Consider the following 26,308-nt stretch of genomic DNA (forward strand, 5'->3'; position numbering starts at 1 on the left):
CAGCTGCAGTAATATAGTTTTTGTAAAGAGTTGTGACCTGTTAGACATTAAAAAAGCCACCAATGTGGTTTTACCAACTATCAATATTGGTTTATATTTGAAAAAAAAAGCAACTCCTGATTTATATACCAAATCTCTTTATTTTTAAGAATGTGTGTCTTGATTTATGGGATGGTGAGGTGGGCAATACTGCAGCGATGACAGGCTAAATATAATTTATTGTGTAAGGAAGAAAAGAAAGACTTGCATTTATACAGCACCTCTCACCGCCCTCGGGACATCCCAAAGCGCTTTACAGCCAATGAAGTACTTTCTGAAGTGGAGTCACTGTTGTAATGTGGAAAATGGGGCAGCCAATGTGCGCACAGCAAACTCCCAAAAACAGCAATGTGGTAATGACCAGATAATCTGTTTTAGTGATGTTGGTTGAGGAATAAATATTGGCCAGGACATCAATTGCTAACATAAAACAGCATTTAGATGAATGTATTTGACAAATAATCCTTCATTTGGAACTTCCACAATGGAAGAGACTCTCAGCACCAACTGGGGGGGACTGGCAGGTTGGGATGGAGCAGTGTGGGGCGGGGCCAGTTGCAAGGTGCCGCAGTGTGGGGCGGGGCCTGTTGCTAGGTGTGGGGCGGGGCCAGTTGCTAGGTGCCGCCGGGGGCGTGGCCAGTCGCTAGGTGCCGCAGCGCAGAGTGGCAGACGATGCTGCGCGGCCATCGGGCGGGACTTAAAGTTGTGGGCCGCGAGTGGCAGCGCTATTTCTCTGCCGGCCGCCCGCCATTTGGCGCCCGCTCCCTCATCAACAGCGGCCTCGCCCCTGTCCTTGTCCGCCCGCTCTCCGCTTCCCCCGGGTTCCGCCACACCGAGCAGCCGGTGTCCGCTCCCGGCCTGGTCGCCTGGCTCATGCCCCGGCGCCTCACTACCATGGCGGCCCAAAGCATGGCCAAGAGGATGGTCTGGGTGGATCTGGAGGTAACTTTCCCTTCCTCCCCCCCCCGCCCCCTCTCTACCGTGAGCTACAACTTCTGAATGTTAAATTAATACACTGCCGGGAGAGGGACAGCAAACCTTTCCCGCCAGCCGCTGCAGGCAGAATTTGCTAAGTTTAGTGGCAGCTGCTGGAATTATGTAATTGTTTTTTTGTCAATGCAGCTTTTCATTAATCTATGAATCGTGCTGTGCTTTAGCTCCCAGCTCAGCATCCTCTGTATTTTGCTTTTCCTATTGATAATCGTGCCACTTGCCTGGATTTTTTTTTTACTTATCTGCATTTTAGCCCCACTTGAAAAGGCCCTAATACAAAGGCGTCATTTTTTTTAGAAGCAGAGTCTCTGATTAAAAAGTGATTTCCTGGATATACCGTGTGAAAAATGTTTTTATCTCCAGTAATGAAATCACGATCTGTATAATTAATGCTTAGACCATGGGTTTCAATTGAACAGGAATTGAAGCTAGGAAAGATTTTATGCTTGGTGGCACTGTTTGTGCGCGCATGTAATGTGCCAGAGAGAGAGAGATGATGCAAGTTTTCCATGTGATTTTACTATTGCAAGCTGCTTATATCAGTTGATGAGGTGCTCCGAGGAGAATGGGACCCTTTAGCAGAAGAATGGAGAAGCTAGAGTGTGCAGACCATTTCATTTTTTCTGGGTCAATAGTGGTGTTGCTAAAGCTCTAGGGACAATTCGTTTGCCCGAGGTGGGAAAGTGAGGGGTGTATACAGCTGGGAAACTATAATTGATGAAATGGGATTGAAAATTGGTTGGATTAGAGTTATTGCAGTAAGGTAGAGCTGATCCAGTTGTGTTGCACTGGGTGTTGTATAAGCTGGTTTCACTTTGTGGATTCCAAACTGTCCCAAATATGTGTGCTTTTTTTTGTTCTGGTGTAGTTAATGTTACAGTCTTGTAATTGATTAACCAGAATCCTAAAGAATAAAAACATAGAAGATAGGAGCAGGCCATTCGGCCCCTTGAGCCTACTCTGCCATTCAATGAGATCATGGCTGATCATCCAAACTCATTACCCTGTCCCTGCCTTCTCTCCATATCCCTTGATCCCTTTAGCCTTAAGAAATATATCTAACTCCTTCTTGAATATATTTATTAATGACGTGAAGGAACAAGTAATTGAAGAATTTTATAATGTGGAGTTCACTGAATATATATCAAATCTATTGGCTCAAGTTTTTGTAGATGGAGGCAGTTAAGATTCTGCGCTGCTATTCTGTTATATGCAAATACTTAAATATGTCTTTTGTGTAGAAATGAGATAGACAGAAGCAGAGAATTATTATAATTATTCTAATTCTCTGCTACTATCATAAAATTGTGCTTTGGGTTTTTCAAGAGTGCTATTCAGTGACAATGTTTTGCAGTACTAGGCTTTTACTATTTTATGGAATTGCCAGGAGTAAAAACATTCTTCTGTGTGTAAAATTACAATGTGGTTTGACATTTTCCTCTTTTTTTTCCCTAAATAGATGACTGGGTTGGACATAGAAAAAGATAAAATCATAGAAATGGCTTGCATTATAACCGATTCAGAATTGAATATTTTAGTCGAGGTAAGATGCCTAAAAATGTACTTCAGGACGCACCCCTGGAAAAAGATTTAAAATGGTGTCTTTTATGTTCCAAAAATAAAGTGTCAAAGTGTCAATGTCACTGGTGTTTTTTTATCAGGGTCCACATTTGATTGTTAACCAACCAAATGAGCTGCTGGATGGCATGTCAGACTGGTGTACGGAACATCATGGAAAGGTAAGGTGCTGCCTACTATTTTTCAGTTATACTGGTACTTCTACACAGCTACACATTGACATGCTTGGGGTGATTTTCTGAATGGGAAGCTTTTGGAGGCGGGACTCCTTCTTGACGGGTTTCAATACCGCCTCCATTAGCTTCTGGCCAACCAGTGGGATTTTCCCGATTGACCTTGTTAAGCTTGCCCGGCGGGCTCAGCAGGCCAATTAGGGCGAAGCCGGTTGCAGAGCACATCAACATATGACGTGTCATCTGTCAAGAATTTTTGAAAGAAATAATTCATCGTTTGACAGCTCTGTGAAGCTGTCAAACACTGACATTCCGTGTAGTTTGATGAGGTCTTGCATACAAGACCTCATCAACCTTCTTTCGTTTACAGAAATGAGATGTTTGTTGCATCTGAGAATGCAATGGTTATCTCTGATCTGCAACACGGAGGTGCAAGACTCTCTGTATAGAAACCGACTGAAGCCTGCAGGAAGAAACAAAGGTAAGTACACTTTTAAAAACACTTATTCAGATACTCACCTCTACACTCTTGCACCCATCACTTACCTTCACACCACGCTTTTGCACATCCCCGACCCCTTCAGACCCACTACTCGCCTCGATAACCCTGGCGGGTTTTGGAGCCTTCGGGAAGCCCGCACTTGAGGGCAAAAACGGGATAATCCTATTTTCTGCCTGTTAACTACCTGGGACCCAGCGGGGACGGCAACCCGCCTCCTGGGAAGATGGCATGGAGGCGGGTTTGCCACCCGTCTCCAAATTCTGCCATTTTCCCAGCAGTCCCGCCTCCTCGGGGCTGAGAAAAATCGCCCCCTTGTGTCTGAATTGCCGATCCTGCCTAATCCTCCTTCCCGCTCCCTTCAAAACAACAATCTGTTAACATCAAATTTGTTTAGGACCGTCCATATGATATGTCCTAGCACTCTGGTTCAATATTTGGTTGCCTATATATCAACAATAGTCACTGTACTTCAAAGATAATTCGTTGGGTGAAATGCTTTTGAAACATTTCAATTTTGTTTCCTGAGCATCTTCCCTAGTTTGAATAGATTCCTTTGAAATCACCTTGGAGGACTTCTTTCTGTAATGTCCTCTGCAGCATCGGGAACTAAATATTTTTCCATTTCCAATTCTGTTGAAATGACTGCTGTCTCATGCGGTGGATGGTAATTCACTGAATTCCTTCAAGCGAGAGCGGACATGTTTCTGGCTGGGGCAGAGATCACCTCTTACAGACGATAGATACTGCAGGGAATTCAGGGCCCGAATGATTTCCTGGACTAGTTTCGATCACCCACATGGGTTGGAGAGAAATTTCCCGGACTCCTCCCCCCCCAACCCCAAATTGGCCTGAGTTTTTCTGGGGGGTTTTGCCTCACCCAGGAGATCACATGGTTTCGTGTGGGGTTGGGAGTGTACATATTGTGAGATATTGCAATTGTGTCGGACAGGTTCGATGGACCAGAGGGTCTTTACCTGTTTGTCATTGTTCATATGTTTGTACTATATCTTAATTTTCAAATGTTGCTCTTTGGCTGACTGGCCTCTTTGTTTTCAGCTTCCTGTGGCGTACCACATCAGTGTTAGTAGTTTTAATTTCCTGTTTTCTGGTGAGGGTGATCTTGTACAGCAAAACAGAATGCATATCACAAGTTGCTTGTGGGAGTCGATGGGGAAGAAAACAATAATGTATTGGAACTTTTTGTAGAAGGATCAATCTGTTTTTCACATTCATGTCAACTTTCCATTACAAATTCCTATGCAAACTTGCCACAGTGGCCTGGATTTTGGGATCAGCGGCGAAGGGAGTTTGTGGGGGGGGGGGGGGGCGGGGCGGGGGGGGGAAGCTGCCCACAAAGATTTAGCAGGCTCTAGAGCATAGGTTTCCTAATTTGATGCCCGTTTCAATTTGGCGCCAGTTACAGGGGATCTGTGGCGTCCAGCACCAGGACAGGCAGGCTGATCAGCCAATCAGATTGAAGAATTCTCTCAGCAGGAAGTAAAAAGCTGGCAATCTAAGTCATATTGAAATCATTGTACAGAAAGTGAAACAAAGATTGAGACATACACACGTAAATATCAGAACAAAAACTTAAAAAAAAATTATTGACTAGCAGAGCAGGCTTGAGGGGCTGTACGACCTACTCTTTCTTATGTTCTTATAAGAATTTATAATAAATATAAAAAATAAATTTCAAATAGCTCAATGGTTCTGAATTAAACCTGCATACCCTGGTCCAGCATCACTTTGCCTGAAAACAACACCTGTACTTCACTCCTCATGCAATGCCACAGGAGATTTGACTAGTGTCTTTATAAAAATGATTTTGACGTTTACTGAGTGGGGGGGGGAGGGGAAGTAAATGTGAAGGAAAATGTCAGTTGATGAACAAACTGTTCATTCTGAAAATGTAAACTCTACAAAAGTTTTGAGATTTCATTTTGATGAGGTGCTTGCATAAGTTGATGCAGTGGCAGGAGCGTGCCACAGTTGTGGATTTTTTTTTAATAGTGTGGATAAATGTCATCTCTGTAGCTAAGAATCTGTACATCTGGCTTCAAAACGGTGTGCATATATCTACTTTTTTTTGCCCTTTCCTTGCAGTCAGGTCTCACACAGGCAGTGCGAGACAGTAAGATCAGCCTGCAGCAAGCAGAATACGAGTTTCTGTCCTTTGTGCGCCAGCATACCCCGCCAGGCCTCTGTCCTCTTGCAGGTATGTCAGATTAACTAAGGTATTATTTGGCTTGCATGGGCTTTTTTTTATTTCATTGATGCTGCTGGTCCTGAAAATGTTTTATCCATTCAAGGTAACACAAAGCCTGCAAAGGATATAGACAGGTAAAGTGAGTGGGCAATTTGGTGGCAGATGGAGTATAATGTGAGGTTATACACTTTTTAGTAGGAAGAATAGAAAAACTGAGAAACTATTAAATATTGGTATTCAGAGAGATTTAGGTGTCCTTGTACAAGAAACACAGCATGCAGATACAGCAAGCAATTAGTAAGGAAAATGGCATGTTGGGTATTGAAAGGGGGTTGGAGTACAAGAGTAAGGAAGTCTTGCTACAATTATACAGGGCTTGGGTAAGACCATACCTAGAGTACTGTGCACAGTTTTGCTCTCCTTATCTGAGGAAGGATATACTTGCCTTGGAGACGGTGTAACAAAGGTTCACTAGAGTGATTCTTGGGATGGGAGGGTTGTCCTAATGAGAGATTGAGTAGATTCAGCCTATACTCTCTGGAGTTTAGAAGAATGAGGGGTGATTTCATTGAAGCGTATAAGATTCTGAGGGGGATTGACAGGGTAGATGCTGAGAGGTTGTTTCCCCTGGCTGGAGAGTCTAGAACTAGGGGGCATAGTCTCGAATTAGGGGGCTGGCCATTTTAAGACTGAGATGAGGAATTTCTTCACTCAGAGGGTTGTGAATCTTTGGAATTCTCTGCCCCAGAGGGATGTGGATGCTGGATCGTTGAGTATATTCAAGGCTGAGACAGAGATTTTTGGTCTCTTGGGGAATCGAGGGATATGGTGATCGGGCGGGAAAGTGGAGTTGAGGCCGAAGATCAGTCATGATCATCTTGAATGGCGGAGCAGGCTCGAGGGGCCATATGGCCGACTCTGCTTCTAATTCTTATGTTGTGTTCTTATGCTCCTTGATATCAGAGAAAGTATGAATACTCTTGAAGGTGTAAGGAGCAAGGGATCATGTATGAGAATGGTCAAAGAAACAGCAGCCAAAATATATTTCTAGAATAAGAAGGGGTAAAAGAATCATTGTATTGGGAAATAACTTTTTCTAGCAAGGTATAGATCTGGTTAAAATAGTTGGGTCACTTAGAGTCATTCTAAAATTAGATTTATACAATTGTACAGTCCTGCACTTTAACTCCTGACCATCCTTCCTTGCTCCGTTTATAGTCATAGTTATACAGCACAGAAAGAGGCCCTTCAGCCCATCGTGTCTGCGCCGGCCATCAAGCCCTGTCTATTCTAATTCCATTTTCCAGCACTTGGTCTGTAGCCTTGTATGCTATGGCGTTTCAAGTGCTCATCTAAATGCTTCTTGTGAGGGTTCCTGCCTCTACCACCCTTTCAGGCAGTGAGTTCCAGATTCCAACCACCCTCTGGGTGAAAAAGCTTTTCCTCAAATCCCCTCTAAACCTCCTGCCCCTTACCTTGAAACTATGCCCCCTGGTTATTGACCCCTCTACTAAGGGGAAAAGTTCCTTTCTATCTACCCTATCTATGCCCCTCATAATTTTGTACACCTCAATCAGGTCCCCCCTCAGCCTTCTGCTGTCCAGTCTCTCCTCATAGCTGAAGCGCTCCAGCCCAGGTAACATCCTGGTGAATCTCCTCTGCACCCTCTCCAATGCAATCACATCCCTCCTATAGTGTGGAGATGCCGGAGTTGGACTGGGGTGGACAAATGTAAGAAGTCACACAACACCAGGTTATAGTCCAACAGCTTTATTTGAAATCACAAGCTTTCGGAGCGCTGCTCCTTCTTCAGGTGAAGTGGAGAAATGCATAAAGACACAGCTTATATAGTCAGAGACTGATAGCCAAGTTCCGCACCCATGAGGACGGCCTCAACCGAGATCTTGGGTTCATGTCACGCTACATGTAACCCCACCTGATGCAGGGTCATCCAGACTCGAGTCGACATTGGCTTGTTCTCTCTACACAGATGCGGCCGGACCTGCTGTGATTTCCAGCCAAAAAAAATGTTTTTTGTTTTTCATACAGACCCCAGCATCTGCAATATTTGACCCCTTGTGACCCCACCTCATTGTTCTTTGATGTAATGTTTCCCTGACTGACCTGTTTGGACACCATTCACACCTTTGACTGCTGTGATTATCTCTCTGCCGAGGTGTGATAAATGGCAGTTGGAAAGGTTACCTGTAAACATCTGACATGATTCTCTGACTATATAAGCTGTGTCTTTATGCATTTCTCCACTTCACCTGAAGAAGGAGCAGCGCTCTGAAAGCTTGTGATTTCAAATAAAGCTGTTGGACTATAACCTGGTGTTGTGTGACTTCTTACATTTATCCCTCCTATAGTGTGGCGACCAGAACTGCACACAGTATTCCAGCTGTGGCCTAACTAGCGTTTTGTTCAGCTCCATCATAACCTCCCTGTTCTTATATTCCATGCCTCGGCTAATGAAGGCAAGTATCCCATATGCCTTTTTAACCACCTTATCTACCTGTCCTGCTGCCTTCAGGGATCTATACATGCACACCAAGGTTCCTCTGTCCTTCCTAGGGTCCTACCATTCATTGTGTATTCCCTTGCCTTGTTAGTCCTCCCAAAATGCATCACCTCACACTTCCAGGGTTAAATTCCATTTGCCACTGTTCTGCCCATCTAACCAATCCGTCTATATCGTCCTGTAGCCTGAGGCTTCCCTCCTCACTATTTACCACTCCACCAATGTTTGTTTCATCTGCGAACTTACTGATCATACCTCCTACATTCATATCTAAATCATTAATGTACACTACAAACAGCAAAGGACCCAGCACCGATCCCTGCGGTACACCACTGGACACAGGCTTCCAGTCACAAAAACAACTTTCGACCATCACCCTCTGCCTCCTGCCACTAAGCCAATTTTGGATCCAATGTGCCAAATTGCCCTGGATCCCATGGGCTCTTGCCTTCTTGACCAGTCTCCCATGTGGGACTTTGTCAAAAGCCTTACTGAAGTCCATGTAGACTACATCAACTGCATTACCGTCATCCACACACCTAGTCACCCTCTCGAAAAATTCAATCAAATTGTTTAGACATGATCTCCCCCTGACAAAGCCATGCTGGCTATCCCTGATTAATCCTTGCCTCTCCAAGTGGAGACTAATTCTGTCCCTCAGAAAATTTTCCAATAACTTCCCTACCACTGATGTTCGGCTCACTGGCCTGTAATTCCCAGGTTTATCCCTACTACCCTTCTTGAATAATGGTACTACGTTAGCTGTTCTCCAGTCCTCTGGCACCTCCCCTGTGGCCAGAGAGGTTCTGAAAATTTGTGTCAGAGCCCCTGCAATCTCCTCCCTTGCCTCACACAGCAGCCTGGGATACATCTCATCAGGGCCTGGGGATTTATCCATTTTTAAGCCTGCTAAAACAGCTAATATCTCCTCCCTCTCAATACTAATTTGTTCAAGTATATCACAATCCCCCTGCCTGATTTCTATGCCTACGTCGTCCTTCTCCATGGTGAACATAGATGCAAAATATTCATTTAAAACCTCACCTACATCTTCCGGCTCTACACACAGATTGCCACTTTGGTCCCTAATGGGCCGTACTCTTTCCCTGGTTATCCTCTTGCCCTTAATATACTTGTAAAACACCTTGGGATTTTCCTTTATTTTGCCCGCCAGTGTTTTTTCATGCCCCCTCTTCGCTCTACTAATTTCTTTAAGTACCCCCCTGGACTTTCTATACTCCTCTAGGGCTTCCACTGTTTTGTGTCTTGTATCTGCCAAAAGCCGCCGCCTCTTTTCCCTAATCCATTTTTGTATATCCCTTGACAGCCAGGGTTCCCTGGGTTTGTCGGTCCCACCCTTGACCTTTACAGGAACATGTTGGCATTGTATTCTCTCTCTTTCCTTTCTGAAGGACTCCCATTGCTCTGATGTGGATTTTCCTACAAGTAGTTTATCCCAGTCCACTTTGGCCAGATCCTGTCTTGTCTTATATTAAAATCGGCCTTCCCCCAATTTAGAACTTTTATTTCCGGTCCATCTTTGTCCTTTTCCATGACTACCTTAAATCTCACCGAATTATGGTCACTGTCACCAAAATGCTCTCCTACTGACACTTCTACCACTTGCCTGGCTACATTCCCTAGAATTAGGTCCAGTACCGCTCCCTCTCTTGTAGGACTTTCTACATGCCGGCTCAAAAAGCTCTCCTGGATGCACTTTAAGAATTCTGCACCCTCTAAGCCTTTCACACTCTGATTATCCCAGTTAATATTGGGGAAGTTGAAATCCCCTACTTATTATTACCCTATTATTTCTAAACTTCTGAGATTTGCCTACACATCTGTTCCTCTATCTCCCCCTGACTGTTTGGGGGGCCTATAGTACACTCCCAGCAAAGTGTTTGCCCACTTTTTTTGTTTTTAAATTCTACCCATATGGCCTCATTAGCAGAACCTGCTGAGATATCATCCCTCCTTACAGCAGTAACTGACTCCTTGATTAATATTGCAACACCCCCCATCTCTTTTACACCCCCCTCTATCTCGCCTGAAGATTCTATACCCAGGAATATTGAGCTGCTAGTCCTGCCCCTCCCTCAACCATGTCTCTGATAGCAACAATATCATACCCCAGTGTGTTCATAAACACCTTCAATTCATCTGCCTTACTCGCAAGACTCCTTGCATTAAAATGAATGCCATCCAGCCTTGCCATACTCCCTTGTGTCGTTACATATTTGCTCTGCCTTCCAGGCTGACTTGTTTTTTCCTCTATATTTGGCTGTGCATCACCCCCTACTATAGCTCTACACCGTATCCCCCTGCCAAGATAATTTAAACCCCCCCTCCACCAACAGTACTAGCAAACCTCCCTGCAAGGATGTTGGTCCCGTTCTGGTTCAGGAGCAACCCGTCTGACTTGTACAGGTCCCACCTTCCCCAGAAGCAGACCGTGATCCAGGAAACTAAAGCCCTCCCTCCTGCACCAACTCTTTAGCCACGCATTCATCTGCTCTATCCTTCTATTCCTATACTCACTAGCACGTGGCACCGGGAGTAATCCAGAGATTACAACCTTTTGAGGTCCTGCTTTTTAATCTGCTACCTAGCTCCCTAAATTCTTGTTACAGGACCTCATCCCTCTTTCTACCCATGTTGTTGGTACCAATGTGAACCATGACCTCTGACTGTTTGCCCTCCCCCTTCAGAATGCCCTGCAGCCGTTCAGTGACATCCTTGACCCTGGCACCAAGGAGGCAACATACCATCCTGGAGTCATGTCTGCGGCCACAGAAATGTCTATCTGTTCCCCTTAAGATAGAATCCCCTATCACTATTGCTCTCCCCCTCTTTTTCCTCCCCTCCTGTGTAGCTGAGCCACTCGTAGTGCCACGGACTTGGCTCTTGCTGCATTCCCCTGAGAAACCTTCTCCCCCAGCAGTATCCAAAACGGAAAATCTGTTGGAGAGGGAGCTGGACCCAGGGGACTCCTGCACTACCTTCCTAGTTCTTTTACTCTGTCTGGCAGTGCAATCTTTACGTGCTTCGCGGATGCTCCACAGTGACTCCAGCCGCAGCTCCAGCTCCGAAATGCGGATTTTGAGTAGCTGCAGCTGGAGACACTTCCTGCACATATGTTCGCCCTGGGCACCTAACGTGTCCCTGACTTCCCACATAGCACAAGAGGAGCACTCCACACTGCCGAGCTGCCCTGCCATGTCCTACCCTTAATTTACTTCCTTTAAATTAATGAATATTAAATACACTAGGGACCTTACTTCCCTTTAAACACTACTTACTCTAAACTAGAGACCTTGCTTTTACTTTAACGACTGGACTGTAGAAATACTCACCGGGTCCTACTTGCCAATCAGCTCCTTCCCTGGTTGTGACGTCACTTTAGCGGTTTCGCAGTTGTTGTTGTTTGACTGCTCCCGCTCTCGGACTCTTTCCTTGGTGTACAGTAAGAACCAATTCCTACAGGGTGAAAAGTTAGGAAAAACAAAGGCGAAGCAAGGGAACTCCTCCTTCCACTCCTCACCTAACTCCCTGACTCGCCCAACTCGCAGCACTCTGTTTAAACCGCACTCAGTTTGAGGTTCTATTCATCAGTCAGGCTGTTTTTTTAAAACTACACACTCGAGGCTCACAGATGAAGAATTACCAGGATGTGCAGGCACCTGTGGAACATACATTTGCATGAGTTGGTGTCTCAAGAGAGCAGAGCAAGAAATTCGAAGGGAAAAGTGTAATGCAGCAGAAAATTAATGTTCTAAAAATGTATTTCTAGGAAATTCAGTCCACGCTGATAAAAAGTTTCTGGATAAGTATATGCCACAGTTCATGAAGCACTTGCATTACAGAATAATTGATGTCAGCACCATCAAGGAATTATGCAGGTAAAAAGTTTGCTGTTTTATTCAAAAAGTTGGTTGTTATGGAGTTGGACTTTCAGCATAGGACTGAGCAGCACTAGTATTGAAATACAAAATGGGAGTGTTCTGTCCATACTGGAGTACCTGTTTAGCAACTTGGGAGAACCACACACTTTTATTGCTGTGCCTGACTTTCATTGGAGCCCATTGGATCCAGTGGTGAGGGTATAGCTCCTGTGCAGCACACCATATAAAGTCCATTTAGGTTGCTATTGCTGTAGACAGACTGCATATGGCAGATGCCTGATTGACAGCTATGTTACTACAGGGCAATGCACTTTTTACTTTTCAGACTTGTTTCAAGATACATGACTAAATGTTGTAGGCTTACTCTTTGGTATAGAAACAGGAGCAGGCCATTTAGCCCCTTGGGCCTGTTCCGCCATTCATTGAGATCACGGATGATCTGTATCTTGACTCCATCCACAGCCTTGGCTCCATATCCTTTTATACCCTTTAGCAAAAATCTATCGATCTCCAATTTAAAATAATTAATTGAGCTAGTACCTACTGCTTTTTGTGGGGGAGAATTGACACTTTTTCTACCACCATTTATGTGCAGAAGTGTTTCCTAAATTCTCTCCTAAATGACCTGGCTGATTTTTAAGGTTATGTCACCTTGTCCTAGACACTCACCCCAGCAGAAAAGGTTTCTCTCTCTCTACCCTATCCATTCCTTTCAAAATCCTAAAAACCTCAATCAAATCACCCCTTAACCTTTTATATTCCAGGGAATACAAGCCTAGTTTATATAATCCCTCTCATAATCTAACCTTTGGTGCCTGGTAACATTCTGCTGAATCTGCGCTGCCCTCCTTTCAAGGCCAATACTGTATATCCTTTCTAAGGTATGGTGCCCATAACTGTACAGAGTACTCCAGGCGTGCTCTAACCAGGGCTTTGTATAACTGTAGCAAAACCTCCTCCCCTTTATAGTCTATCCCTCTAGTTATAAATGGTAACGTTCCATTAGTGCTCTTAATTATTTTTTGTACCTGACTACTACATTTTAGTGATCTGTGTACATGGACCCCTAAATCTCTTTGGACCTCCACTGTTCCTAATTTTTCACCATTTAAAAAAAAAAAAAGTACTCGATCTATCCTTTTTTGATCCAAAATGGATTACCTCCTACTTGCCTGCATTGAAATCCATCTGCCACAGTTTTGCTCACTCACTTAATTTATCAATGTCTCTAATTTTATGCTCCTGTCTACACTACTTACTATACCACTAATCTTTGTGTCATCAGCAAACTTAGCTATATGGCTCTCTGTCATTAATAAAATATAGTGAATAGTTGAGGACCCGGCATAGATCCTTGTGTGATACCACTAGTCACTTCCTTCCAATTCAAATGCATACCCTTTATCCCAACTCTGTCTTCTACTGCCTAACCAGGTTAATAATTTGCCTTCTGGAAGTCCATATAAATTACATCCGTAGACATTCCCCTGTCTACTTTCGATGCTTCCTCAAAAAATTCAAGTGGGTTCACTAGACATGACCTACCCGTTACAAATCCATGTTGGCTCTCTAGTCAGCTCACGTTTCTCTAAATGGTCAGTCACTCTGTCCTTATAGATTCCAACTTCCCCACAACATATGTTGGTCTAATGGGTCTATAATTTTCTGATTTCTCTCTCTCTCGCCTTTCTTAAACAATGGAGTTACATTTGCCAATCTAAATGGAAAATTTAGCTACTGGGGAGAAGAAAATCCTGTATTCCCATTGTTTTCTGGTGTCATCAGAATGGAATTCTGCAAACAACACAAGATTGTTTTAAGAGTAAAGTGTTGATACTTCAAGGCTTTATTTGTCCTGCTCACAATTCTGTGTTGTAATTAGATCTGTAGTTCTATTCAATAGTGCAGTAGTTTTTCAATACCAAGTTGTATGATTTTTTTTTTTTCCTGATCCATCAAGTTTATACTTCTGTCTATCAGATTCAAATCTCAATCTAGGTTTCCAGAACAACGTTCATTATTTGCTTTTGATGCTTTTAGACGCTGGTATCCAGATGAATATGAAGATACACCAAAGAAAAGAGCTTCACACAGGTGAGTAATGCCTGTCATGACCGACTATTTGGAGGAATAATAGAAAAAGAACAGACTTATTTGTTAAAATCTTGCCTATTTAGCCATGAAACTTCCACAACAACAGCTTGCATTTATATAGCGCCCTTAACACAATAAAACTTTCACAGGCGCGTTAACAAAAAAAATAACAAAAAATTGACACTGAGCCATATAAGGAGATGTTAGGGCAAATGACCAAAAGCTTGGTCAAAGAGATAGGTTTGAAGGAGCGTCTTAAAGGAGGAAAGAAAAGCGGAGAGATTTAGGGTGGGAATTCCAGAGTTTAGGACCTAGGCAGTTGAAATACAGCTTACAAAAAAAAAAGTGTGGACTTCCTTAATGGAAATTGGATAGTGCATTGATAATGCCACGCTTCACCTCCTGGAAACTGTATGTACAGGTTGGGGAGGTGAAAAAAATCCCACTATTCCTGATTGCGAAATTGCTGAAAGTGTAATAAACCTGGATAGTCTTGATCCATTTTTCTGTCTCATGACCTATACAGTTGCTTCTGTTTAGCTTTAATTTTGCCATCATGTTCTGGAGGGCCACATAGATGACCGATGAGAAAAGCCCAATGGCATTATTAAAGGTGTAAAATGCTGAAAGGCAGGGCTAATGTAGGCTGACTTGGACTGAGTGCAGAAATGGAGCACATGAACACAAAATTAACAAGCTTCAAATAGATGAAGACCACATCAGACTTGGGCCTGACTCTGGTTGAATAGCCTAGACAGTTGTTCTTGACAGGCTTATAGTTGAACAGTTGCCATCTTGTGCAATGGTGCTGACGTCTTTGGGAATTGCGATCCAATGTAACTCTTTGCCTTCAGGGGAGGAGGAAGGAAGTTGGGAAAATGACCCACCTAAAATACATTTATTTTGTATAGACTTTTAATAGTTTTACTACATAAACTAATTCTAGTTCTTAAATCCTATCTGTTTACTTTGCAGAGCATTAGATGACATCCATGAGAGCATCAAAGAGCTCCAGTTTTACAGGATGCATGTATTTAAAGAAACCAAAGCGGATGAGAAGAAGAGAAAAACTCACCTAGAAAATGGTGACAGTGGCGAGCGAGAGAGCTAGAGCTAAGGGACTGACTGATGACACCCAGGAAGCTCCCAACAAACTTGTAATATCTGTTTGCTCTCAACCAAGTTTGGGCACTTGAAAATAAGCTATATTGTGCTGTGTAACAGTTAAAAGCAGAGTGTCTAAATTTCTTTCTGTAGTGTTTAATCTTTTTATTTGTTACAGCCTTTGCTGATTGAGCAATTATAATGAAGCCTTAGCTAACTGGCTCCTTTTTTTGTTTCTTCTAATTGGAGCTTTTGGCTTACGAATCGACACAGCAGCGTTATATTAGAGCACGACTGCTTTGAATTTGGTGATATTCTTGCATTTATATAGGAACATAAGAAATAGGAGCAGGACCATACGGCCCTTCGAACTTGCTCCGCCATTCAGTAAGATCATGGCTGATCTTCTGTCTCCATTCCATCTTCCAGCATGTGGCATAATAAATCTGACAACACTTTTCTGCTTCAGTTTAATTCAGGATTCATTTCCATATCTTTCTGAGAGATAGGGTGCTTGGTTAAGCTCCAAATTGCAAGTAATGGTGTTCTATTACTGCATGTGCAGTGACTTTCTGGTGTGTTTTTTGTTGCTGATCTCAAGCTGCTTTAAAAATTATCTTGCCAGAAAACTGGTTTAATTTTTTTTATCATGGGCTGAAATGTTTGGTGTACATAAAACCATGGATAGGGATAAGCGGTTTTGTTTGGCTGTTATTGTAAACTGTTTCACTCAGTCAACTTTATTTGTTAGCACTTCTGTCATGTAATAAAAAATGAGCAGTTGAAAATTCACTTTTTATTCAAAATAAACCCTGCCTGTAACAGCAAAAGTTTGTGTGTTTTGGTTTTGCTATCCTAAATGAGACTGGGTAAAATAAATGTACTTTACTCACTGCTACCCAATAATGCAAGTAATCTTTGTGATGTAGACAGAACTCTTGTCAAGTCTCTCAAAATTCCTGTATCTATTTTCATATGGAACTTTACACCAAGAGTTGATTAAAGGTAGCCTAGTTTTTCTAAAGGTATAAAATGGTTCTTCAACCAACAACAACTTTTTAAATAGCACCTTTTTAACATAGTAAAACATCTCAAGGCACTTCACAGGAGTGTTATCAAACACAATTTGACACCAAGCCACATAAGGAGATATTAGGACAGCGACCAAAAGCTTGGGCAAAGCGGTAGGTTTTAAGGTGGTGATCCTTAGGAAGGGAATTCCAAGTGTCTAGGGACTCTATATACTGAATTAGCAGGAGGTATTCAGCTGGTTTCTCACAGTCCTGACAATTGCCTCTACTCGCAAGTAATTGCATCAACTATTCCTTATGTTTTGAAGGCATTTCAAAAACAATGTATTTATATAATGCCTTTAACATATAAATCCCACGGTGTAATCAGACAATAATTGACACAGCCAACAAAAAAGCTTGGTCAAAGTAGGTTTTTAAGGAGGATCTTAAAGGATGAGTGGTTTAGAGAGGGGTTTTCAGAGCTGAGCTTCAGGCCCTGATGCAACTGTGTTGAAATATGAACAACCTATTCGGGTCACTTTCTCTACATGCATTTTGGTGAGCTCCATCTTATTTTAGTTTCATCTTCAGTTCTTGCATGCCTAGATTTATTTTTGGAATGAAAGATTTTTGAAAATTTTTAACTTAGCAATGCTACACTGCAGTATTAAAAATCTGTTATACTAACTGCAGCATTAGTCTGATTAATGTTGCCTCTTTAAAAAGTTGCCAGACTTTCCTGGTTTTACATAGAATATACAGCACAGAAATGGGTCATTCGGCCCAACCAGTCTATGCCAGCCTTTTCTGTGCAATCAAGAGGTTGTACTTATAGTATGATAGGGTGCCCTGGCTTATCAAGCTGACAAGACTCGGGTAAAAACAGAAAATGCTGGAAATACTCAGGTCAGGCAGCATCTGTGGAGAGAGAAACAGTTAGCATTTCAGGTCGATGACCCTTTGTCAGAACTGGAAAAAGCTGGAGATGGAACAGGCTGTAAAGTGCCTAATCAAAAGAGGAGGTGCTGTTCCTCGAGCTTACGTTGAGTTTCATTGGACGGAAAGGAGCAGAGTGGGAGTGGAGCGGAGAATTAAAATGACAGGCGACTGGAAGCTCAGGGTCACCCTTACGGACTGAACGGAGGTGTTCCGCAAAGCGGTCACCCAATCTGCGTTTGGTCTTCCCAATGTAGAGACCATATTGTGAGCAACAATGTTGCTGTTCTTTCCTCCCCTCCCCCCACACTTGCTTAAAAACCTGTTCCATCTCCAGCTTTTTCCAGTTCTGACAAAGGGTCATCGACCTGAAATGCTAACTGTTTCTCTCTCCACAGATGCTGCCTGACCTGAGTATGCACTATGGAAGCTGAATTTATTTTCCTTTCAAGGGAAGTGTAGTGTCCGCATATCAATAATACACGGACTGCAGGAGAACAATAATAACAGGTATTTACTGAACAGAGGGTAAGCTTAAAACTGAAAGTACAGAAGCCTGCTATGGCTTTATATACAGGTGTGGTCACTGCCGGTACTACAGTATAAAGTCAGTTCTCTCTTAAAGGTACATACACAACAATTCCTCCCCTTTTAGATAAACAGTACATAACATTCATTTAACAATTAAATAATAACTAATTACAATTACAATTTTCTCTGTACTATATACATCAACTGAAATAATCATTTATAAGTTCAGTCTTTGAGGAGGCTTCCTGATCCTGACTGGATAGCGCCTTTCTCGAGTATCCTGTTCTTGCGGCGGAGTCGATTCTGGCTCATTGTCATTGGTTGGTTCGTCAGCTTCCAATACCACTGATTCTGATGTAGACGCAATCTGTACTTCGGGTTCATTACCAGGTGCACATGCTCGTGGTATGGGTTTGGCTTGTTCCTGTGACTCTAGAATCTGGTCAGCATAGCATCTCACAATGCTCTCTCCAACGTCCACTGTGTACATTAGTGGTCCCTGCTGTGTGCATATCGTTCCTGGCTGCCATTTTTCTGTTCGGTAGTCGCGGGCCAAGACTGGTTGCCCTATCTTGAAGCTCCTGGTTGGCTTCTCATTGATGTGTTGGAATTGCTTATCCTCAACATCTCGTCTTATGTTTGGTTTGAGCAAATCCAGGCGACATCTTAGCCTTCGGTTGAAGAACATTATGGCTGGAGCTTGGTTGGTGACTGCATGTGTTGCATTCCGGTAAGCAAACAAGAAATTATCCACCTTGTGTTGTAGTGGTATATCGTTGTTATACATCACCTTTATTGCCTTTTTAAAGGTCTGAACAAACCTCTCAGCCAATCCATTTGTGGCTGGATGATATGGGGCAGATGTGTAATGTTTCACCCCATTATTCCTCAGAAACCTCTGGAAATCCTCGGACACAAACTGTGGCCCATTGTCGGAGCAAATCTGTTCTGGCAAGCCATTCCTGGCGAAGATGGTCCGTAGGACTGCAATAGTTTTCTCCGTGGTGGTGGAGGACATTTTGATGACCTCTGGCCATTTTGAATGGGCATCCACAGCGATTAGAAACATTGAGTCCATAAATGGACCAGCAAAATCAATGTGTACCCGTTGCCATGGAGATGAGGGCCACTCCCATGGGTGTAGCGGGGCCTGTGGTGGAACGTTTTGGACCTTCTGGCATCCTGTGCATCGCTTGGTCATATCCTCGATTTTTTATCGATTCCCGGCCACCACACAAACGCCCTGGCTAGGCTCCTCATTTTTACCCCTCCCAGATGACCCTCATGAAGCTCATTGAGCACTCTATCTCTCAACTTGGGTGGAATTACCACTCGGGATCCACACATCAAGGTCCCCCGGCACACTGACAGCTGTTCTCTCCTTGGTGAGAATGCTGGCAACAGTGAGTCGCCATGTGCTGGCCATCCCTTCACTGTCAAATCATAGACCCGAGAGAGTGTCGGGTCATTTCGGGTTTCCTTCTCTATACTTAAGTTTGTAACAGGTAGACATTCGACTATGGTCGAATGGAATATCTCAACAGGGTCCACTGCAGGTGCTTCCTCCACCATAGGCAACGGTAGGCGCGACAGCCCATCAGCGTTTCCATGCTGTTTCGTACCCTTGTACTCTATGTCGTACTGATGTGCCCCTAGAAAAAGTGACCATCTTTGCAGCCGTTGCGCCGTCATCACCGGAACGCCCTTCTTTGGGTTAAAAATGGAGACCAGAGGCTGATGATCAGCCAGTAGGGTGAATTTCTGACTGTGCAGATAGTGATTGAACTTCTTCACCCCCTACACCAGGCTGAGGGCCTCCCTGTCAATCTGGGCGTAGTTACGCTCGGCTGAGGTTAACGAGCGCGATGCAAAGGCTATTGGCGTCTCTGAACCGTCAGGGAATTTGTGTGACAGCACCGCTCCAATGCCGTAGGGAGACGCATCACATGCCAACCGAATCGGTAGTGTTGGATTGTAGTGGGCCAATACTTCTTTTGAAGTGATTAGGCATTTACATTTCTGAAAGGCACGCTTACACTCATCACTCCATTTCCATGTTACTCCAGTTTGCAGCAGGGCGTTCAGTGGGTGCAGAATTGTAGATAAATTCGGCAAGAACTTATGGTAGTAGTTCACCAACCCGAGGAACGACCTCAGTTGCGACACATTTTCCGGTGCTGGAGCCTTGACTACTGCCTCAATCTTGTCTGGGGACTTATGCAACCCTTCCTCATCAATCATGTGGCCACAATACGAGATTTGTCTCCTGAAGAACTCGCATTTGGGGCAGTTGGCTCGTAGCCCATATTCTTGTAATCTAGTGAGCACCTGCTCCAGGTTGGCAAGGTGTTCACTGTCATTTTCGCCCGTAACCACGATGTCGTCCAAATAACACTGGGTCCCCGGGATCCCTTGCAGGACTTGTTCCATTGCCCTCTGCCAAATAGCCGGGACTGATGCTACCCTGAATACCAGTCGGTTGTACTGGTAAAGACCTTTGTGAGTGTTTATCGTGAGGTATTTCCTAGATGATTCTTCCACCTCCATTTGTAGATACGCTTTGGCCAGATCAATCTTCGTAAAGCGTTTCCCTCCAGATAGTGAGGCGAAAATATCTTCTATCCGTGGAAATGGATATTGTACTGTGTGCAGGACTGGGTTCACGGTTACCTTGAAGTCCCTACAGATGCGAACCTTCTTCGGCTCCCCAGGCGTGCTGCTCAATGATTTCTTCATTACAGGAATGATGGGTGTGGCCCACTCGCTCCAGTCCACCTTGGACAGCACACCCGAACGCTCCAGACTCTCCAGCTCTGCTTCAACGGCTGGGCGGATCGCGTACGGTACCGGTCTGGCCTTAAAAAATTTTGGGTTTGCGTTATCTTCGATTTTTATCATTGCCGTTACTCCTTTTAGAGTCCCAAGTCCTTGTTGGAACACCTTTTTCGCGTCAGTTAGAATTTTTGACAGTCGTCCAGGTGTGACGTCGTCATCCTTTTTGTCAGTCACAGTTAGCGCCTGAATGGAATGCCAATCCAATTGTATTTTTTGGATCCATTCACGTCCCAATAATGGTGGTCCTCCATCTTGTAATATATATAGATACAGTTTCTGTGTTTCCTTGCCGTTGTATTTAACTGGCACCCTTATTTTTCCTCTGGGGTAGACTTTTTGCCCCGTGTATGTCTTCAATACAATGGACGTGTCCTTCAAGGGTATGTGTGAGAATAGCCGCTCATAGTCTCGTCGATTCATGACAGTTAGGGCTGATCCTGTGTCCAATTCCATCTTTACTTGGGACCCTGCTATCATGAGGGTTGTTATGTATTGTGTGTTCTATTGTGTGTTCTCCTCCCACCTGTGGTGGCGCTGTCACAGGAGATAAATGGTTGGGTGTTCTCTGTTAAGTTTAGCTCTCTTTGTTCGGAACTTTTCAGAACTTCCTTTCCTTCCAATAAAGCACTTCATGTTTGAATCTCTGAGTTCTGAGTCCTAAATTGTGTCTAGGTAGAAAGGTACCAACACAACAAGTGGCAATGAGGAGCGGATGAATCTGCGTACGTTACGGGTGCAGTGAGTAAACAGAAAATTTACTTTGAAACGTGAGATGGCTACTGTATTAGGAAACATCGGTGATTTTGATGAAAATGTGGAGCAATGGAGCGCATATACGGAACGTTTTGACTATTTTGTATTGGCGAATGCGGTGGCAAATGAAAAGGTCGTGCCTACCTTTTTGAGTGTAATCGGGCTGAAGACATTCAATTTACTTCGCAGCCTCGTGCAACCAGATATGCCAGGAACTAAAACACATAAGCAACTAGTGGAAATTCTTGGAGCACATTTTTCACCAAAACCTCTGGTTATTGCTGAGAGATTTAGATTTCACAAACGGAATCAAGAGGAAGGGGAATCAGTGACGATGTTTATTGCTGCTTTAAAAAGGTTGTCGGAACACTGCGAGTTCAAGGAGGTGCTGAATGACACCATTAGAGACAGACTTGTGTGTGGTCTGCAAAATGCAGCCACACAGAAGCGCCTTCTTACTGAGGACAACCTTACTCTTGAAAATGCCATTGAAGTTAGTGTCTCCATGGAGATGGCGGAAAAGGAGGCTCACCAGTTGAGTTCAACAGGGAGAGTTCACAAGGTGTCGTCTGAGCCTAAAGTTGCGTGGAACGGCACATGTTACCGTTGTGGGAAAACAGGCCATCACGCTAATGACTGCTGGTGTACGGAGCTGGAATGCCGAAATTGTGGCAAAAAGGGTCACATTGAACGCGCCTGTAGAGGTAAAAAAAGAACAGACAGAGCTGGGAAGCATGGAAGCAAAATGTCTGTATTTGGACAAGAGAGGAAAAAGAGTGTTCATTCAGTGCAGTATGATGGAACAAGCAAAACAGAGGGGAGTGACATCTCTGAGGAGGAAGAGGTGCACATACTGACGGTTGCAGGTGATTCAAATGGCTACTGGGTGTCACCACTGGTGGAGTGACAATCAGTGCGGATGGAGGTGGACACAGGCGCAGCTGTGTCCCTTGTTTCAGACACTGTCTACAACAAAATGCTAAAGCATCTTACCCTTCAGCCAACAAAGATTGTGCTAAAGACGTATACTGGCGAACCTGTGGCCATGAGAGGCGTCATTGAGGTGACAGTTAAATTGAACGGACAGACTGCAAAACTGCCACTATATGTGGTAAAGGGAAATTACCCATCGCTACTGGGACGTGCGTGGTTAGAGAAAATCACGCTGGACTGGCCTGCAGTCCGCATGATGCCAAAAGGGGAGTCAGGTCTGACTGCAGTGTTAAACAAACATGCAGAACTCTTCAATGGGGAACTTGGGAGCATGAAAAAGATCAGCGTGAGACTGGACATTAAACCTGACAGCAAGCCGAAGTTTCACAAAGCCCGACCTGTACCCTATGCAATTAGGCCAAAAGTTGAGGCTAACTTGGAGGCCTTAGTCGAAAATGAAGTCCTGGAGCCTGTGAGCATGAGCAAATGGGCCACACCCATTGTTCCTGTCCTGAAAAAGGATGGATCTGTTCGAATCTGCGGGGATTTTAAAGTGACTATTAACCCGGTGCTGTCTGCGGAACAGTGTCCTCTTCCCCTCATTGATGATCTTTTTACGGGCCTGGCCGGAGGGCAAAAGTTCAGCAAAATAGACTTATGCCAGGCTTATCTAGAAATGCATATCGATGACAAATCAAAGGAGCTGCTGACAATTGTGACACACAAGGGGCTATACAGGTACTGCCGCCTTCCATTTGGAATTATGTCGGCCCCTGCTCTATTCCAAAGGGCAATGGATCAGATTTTGAGTGGAGTGCCAGGAGTCCAGTGCTACCTGGACGACATCCTTGTCACTGGGACAAATGAGGAGGATCATCTTCTGAACTTGGATGCGACACTACAACGACTGAAAGAGTACGGACTCAGAGTTCGTAAAGACAAATGTGAATTCTTTCAGTCTTCAGTTGAGTACCTGGGGCATGTGATTGACGCTACTGGCCTGCATAAGGCGCCGTCAAAGGTCAAGGCGATCATGGAGGCCCCAGCACCCCAGAATGTGAGCCAGTTACGTTCATTTCTGGGGCTACTTAACTACTATGGGAAGCTTATTCCAGACTTAGCAACATTGCTGAAGCCGTTACATCAGTTGCTATGTCAAGGCAAAACATGGAAATGGACTGAACTGTGCAATGAAGCTTTCGCCCAAGCAAAGAAAGCATTGCTGAAATCGGAGGTCCAGACACACTTCGACCCAAAGCTGCCCATGCAGCTAGCATGTGATGCATCACCATATGGTGTGGAAGAAGTCATATCCCACATCATGCCTTCGGGTGAAGAGAAACCTATCGCCTTCGCATCACGCACCTTGAACAAGGCCAAGAGTAACTATGCGCAGATCGAGCACGAGGCCTTGGGAATCATTTTTGGAATTCGAAAATTTCATCAGTACCTGTTTGGGAGAAGGTTCACACTCCTGACGGACCACCGTCCATTGACTTCAATCTTCGGGCCCCACACCGGAATTCCGTCTCTCGTTGCAAGCAGGATGCAAAGGTGGGCTTTACTGTTGTCAGGACACACATACGACATCAAATATCGCAAATCAGACTTGCACGGCAACGCAGACGGTCTCTCGAGGCTACCCTTGCCTGTTACTCCCCCAGAGCCTCGTCAGATAGATATCTTCTACTTTAGACAAGTGGAGGGAGCACCTGTCACTGCAGTTCGGGTGCGAAGGTACACCCACAATGATCCAGTCCTGTCTGAGGTAATGGACGATGTCATTCGAGGGAGAGCTATAGGAGATTCTCCTAGTTTGAAACCTTACGTTTCAAAAAGAAATGAGCTCTCCGTCTAGGCAGGTTGTCTTCTTTGGGGACGCCGTGTCATCATTCCGCCACCTCTGAGGGAACCTATACTGCAACAATTTCATACAGGCCACAGTGGGATGGTTCGGATGAAGGAAATGGCAAGAAGCTACTTCTGGTGGCCAGGTCTCGATGGGAATATTGAGGAGAAAGCCAAAACTTGTTCCCCATGTCAAAGGGTCCGGAATGTTCCACAGCTGGCAACCCTACACCCCTGGGATTGGCCTGCAGAAGTGTGGCAGCGAGTACATGTGGACTTCGCCGGTCCTTTCGAAGAGAAGATGTTTATGGTGGTTGTGGACGCTCGTAGCAAGTGGCCGGAGGTCGCTGTGATGAGGTCTACCACGGCAGAGAAAACAGTTGAGAAACTTGGTGAGATGTTCAGCCGTTATGGCTCAGCGGAACAACTCGTAAGTGACAATGGTCCACAATTTGTATCACAGGAGTTTGCAACCTTCCTGCATGTGAATGGTGTCCAACACATCAGGTCTGCACCCTATCATCCCTCTACTAACGGCCAGGCAGAAAGGTTTGTGCAAACTTTGAAGCACGCCTTGAAGGCATCGCAAGGTCAGGGCTCAATCCACCAACGTCTGAACAGCTTCCTGTTGTCCTACAGGAATGGGCCGCATGCCACAACCAAAACTTCCCCCGCTTCGCTCATGATGAAGAGGCAGTTGCGGACAAGTTTTGACTTACTCAAACCTCCAAGGGCAGAACAGGTTGTCCATTGTCAACAACAAGCTCAAGTTGAAAAGAGAGAGAAAAGAGCCAAGGAGAGACGGTTTCACCCTGGAGAGCACGTCCTAGCTCGAAACTACAACACTGGACCGAAATGGGTTCCTGCTATGGTGATCACGCAGACGGGCCCTGTGTCTTACACAGTTGAGACTGCTGAGGACGTCGTCTGGAGAAGACACACAGATCAACTGTTGCTAGGAGCAGAGACAGCCACAGAGGCTCCAACGGCTGGTTGGCCTGAACTGTTTCCGGATGATACCGCAAAACAGCATCCTTTGCCACGGTGCTCTTCTCCAACACAGGAAGTCAAAGAGACTGTTCCACCTGCGCAAACTCCTGACTTTCGACTGACACAGGCACCTTCTCCATCCAGGCCTGTGTCAATGCCTACTGCTGTGGAAGCCAGCGATGACCGCCGGTATCCTGTCAGAGAGCGGCGGCCTCCAAGACGCTTGGATCTGTAGGCTTAGTGACTTACCCACAAGACTGGGGCAGAATAAACCCCAGGGTAAAGTCAGGGGTTGAGGCAGTCTACCTTTACCCTAGGTTCGTTGAGTGCATTGAAAGTAACTTACCTGTTGAGGAATACTGTGGACCTTCCATTTAAGAGGGGAGGAAATGTTATGTATTGTGTGTTCTATTGTGTGTTCTCCTCCCACCTGTGGTGGCACTGTCACAGGAGATAAATGGTTGGGTGTTCTATGTTAAGTTTAGCTCTCTTTGTTCGGAACTTTCCAGAACTTCCTTTCCTTCCAATAAAGCACTTCATGTTTGAATCTCTGAGCTCTGAGTCCTAAATTGTGTCTAGGTAGAAAGGTACCGACACAACAAGGGCGACCCAAATGGTTCGGTGATCCTCCTTTGCGATCACGTTGTGTAACTTTAGACAACTTAGTCTCCTGCTCCCGGAGGCATTAGCACTCTCCTGACCTTCTGCACTATTGTCTGTCATTTTTTTTACTTTCTTGTACTTTTCCTTAGTAGTTCTTTTAGTGTTGGTTTTCTTTCCCGACCTGCAGACTCTTGCTATGTGTCCCATTTTCCCACATTGCCTGCATACTTTGTCCTTAAACCAGCAGTCCTTCTGATCATGGGTTGTTCTGCCGCAGCGATAGCACTTTTCTGCTCCATACGCCATTTCGTTAGCGCTGTATTCGTGTGGTTTCTGTTGTATTTCCGCAGCTCCCCGTGCCGCTGCTTCGTAGGATACTGCCACGCTGAAAGCCTGTTCTAGCGTCAGGTCCTTTTCCGAAAGTAGTCGTTTCTGGGTTCCTTCACTCTGGAGCCCGCAGACAAACTTATCCCGCAAGGTGTCTGCCAGTCCTGCTCCGAACTGGCAGTGCTTCGATAACTTGTGTAGTTCCGTAAGATAGTCAGCATTGCTCTCATCTTTGTGCTGGTTTCTTTTATGGAACTTGAATCTTTCTGCTATCAGCAGCGGTGTAGGGTTTAGGTGTTCCTGTAAGATATTAACAATCTCTTCAAAACTTTTCTCCATTGGTTTAGCTGGGGTAATTAAATTCTGCAATGGGCCGTACGGTCTCGCGCCCATCAAATTTAATAATACCAACGCCTTCTTTCCATCG

General features: G+C 44.6%; 1 protein-coding gene across 1 annotated transcript; it reads left to right on the plus strand.

Moving 5' to 3' along the window:
* Positions 1 to 674: 674 nt before the first annotated feature.
* rexo2 (RNA exonuclease 2) lies at positions 675 to 15,942 on the plus strand. The gene is made up of 7 exons (XM_085967997.1): positions 675 to 981; positions 2,492 to 2,575; positions 2,694 to 2,771; positions 5,389 to 5,500; positions 11,803 to 11,911; positions 13,955 to 14,008; positions 14,984 to 15,942. The coding sequence occupies exons 1-7, from the start codon at positions 712 to 714 to the stop codon at positions 15,117 to 15,119; spliced, it is 843 nt and encodes a 280-aa protein (XP_085824123.1). The 5' UTR covers positions 675 to 711; the 3' UTR covers positions 15,120 to 15,942.
* Positions 15,943 to 26,308: the final 10,366 nt, after the last annotated feature.

This window comes from Somniosus microcephalus, chromosome 26, assembly GCF_052327205.1.
Source record: "Somniosus microcephalus isolate GS21.2 chromosome 26, FLI_Smic_1.0, whole genome shotgun sequence".
Classification (NCBI taxonomy): Eukaryota; Metazoa; Chordata; class Chondrichthyes; order Squaliformes; family Somniosidae; genus Somniosus; species Somniosus microcephalus.

What these genes read in the sequence shown, in the direction of transcription:
- rexo2 (XM_085967997.1), top strand. Translation starts at nt 712, where the DNA reads ATGCTGCGCGGCCATCGGGCGGGACTTAAAGTTGTGGGCCGCGAGTGG. An exon ending in TGGTCTGGGTGGATCTGGAG is followed by an intron (nt 982 to 2,491) that starts GTAACTTTCCCT and finishes TTCCCTAAATAG; the next exon opens with ATGACTGGGTTGGACATAGA. An exon ending in AGGCCTCTGTCCTCTTGCAG is followed by an intron (nt 5,501 to 11,802) that starts GTATGTCAGATT and finishes ATGTATTTCTAG; the next exon opens with GAAATTCAGTCCACGCTGAT.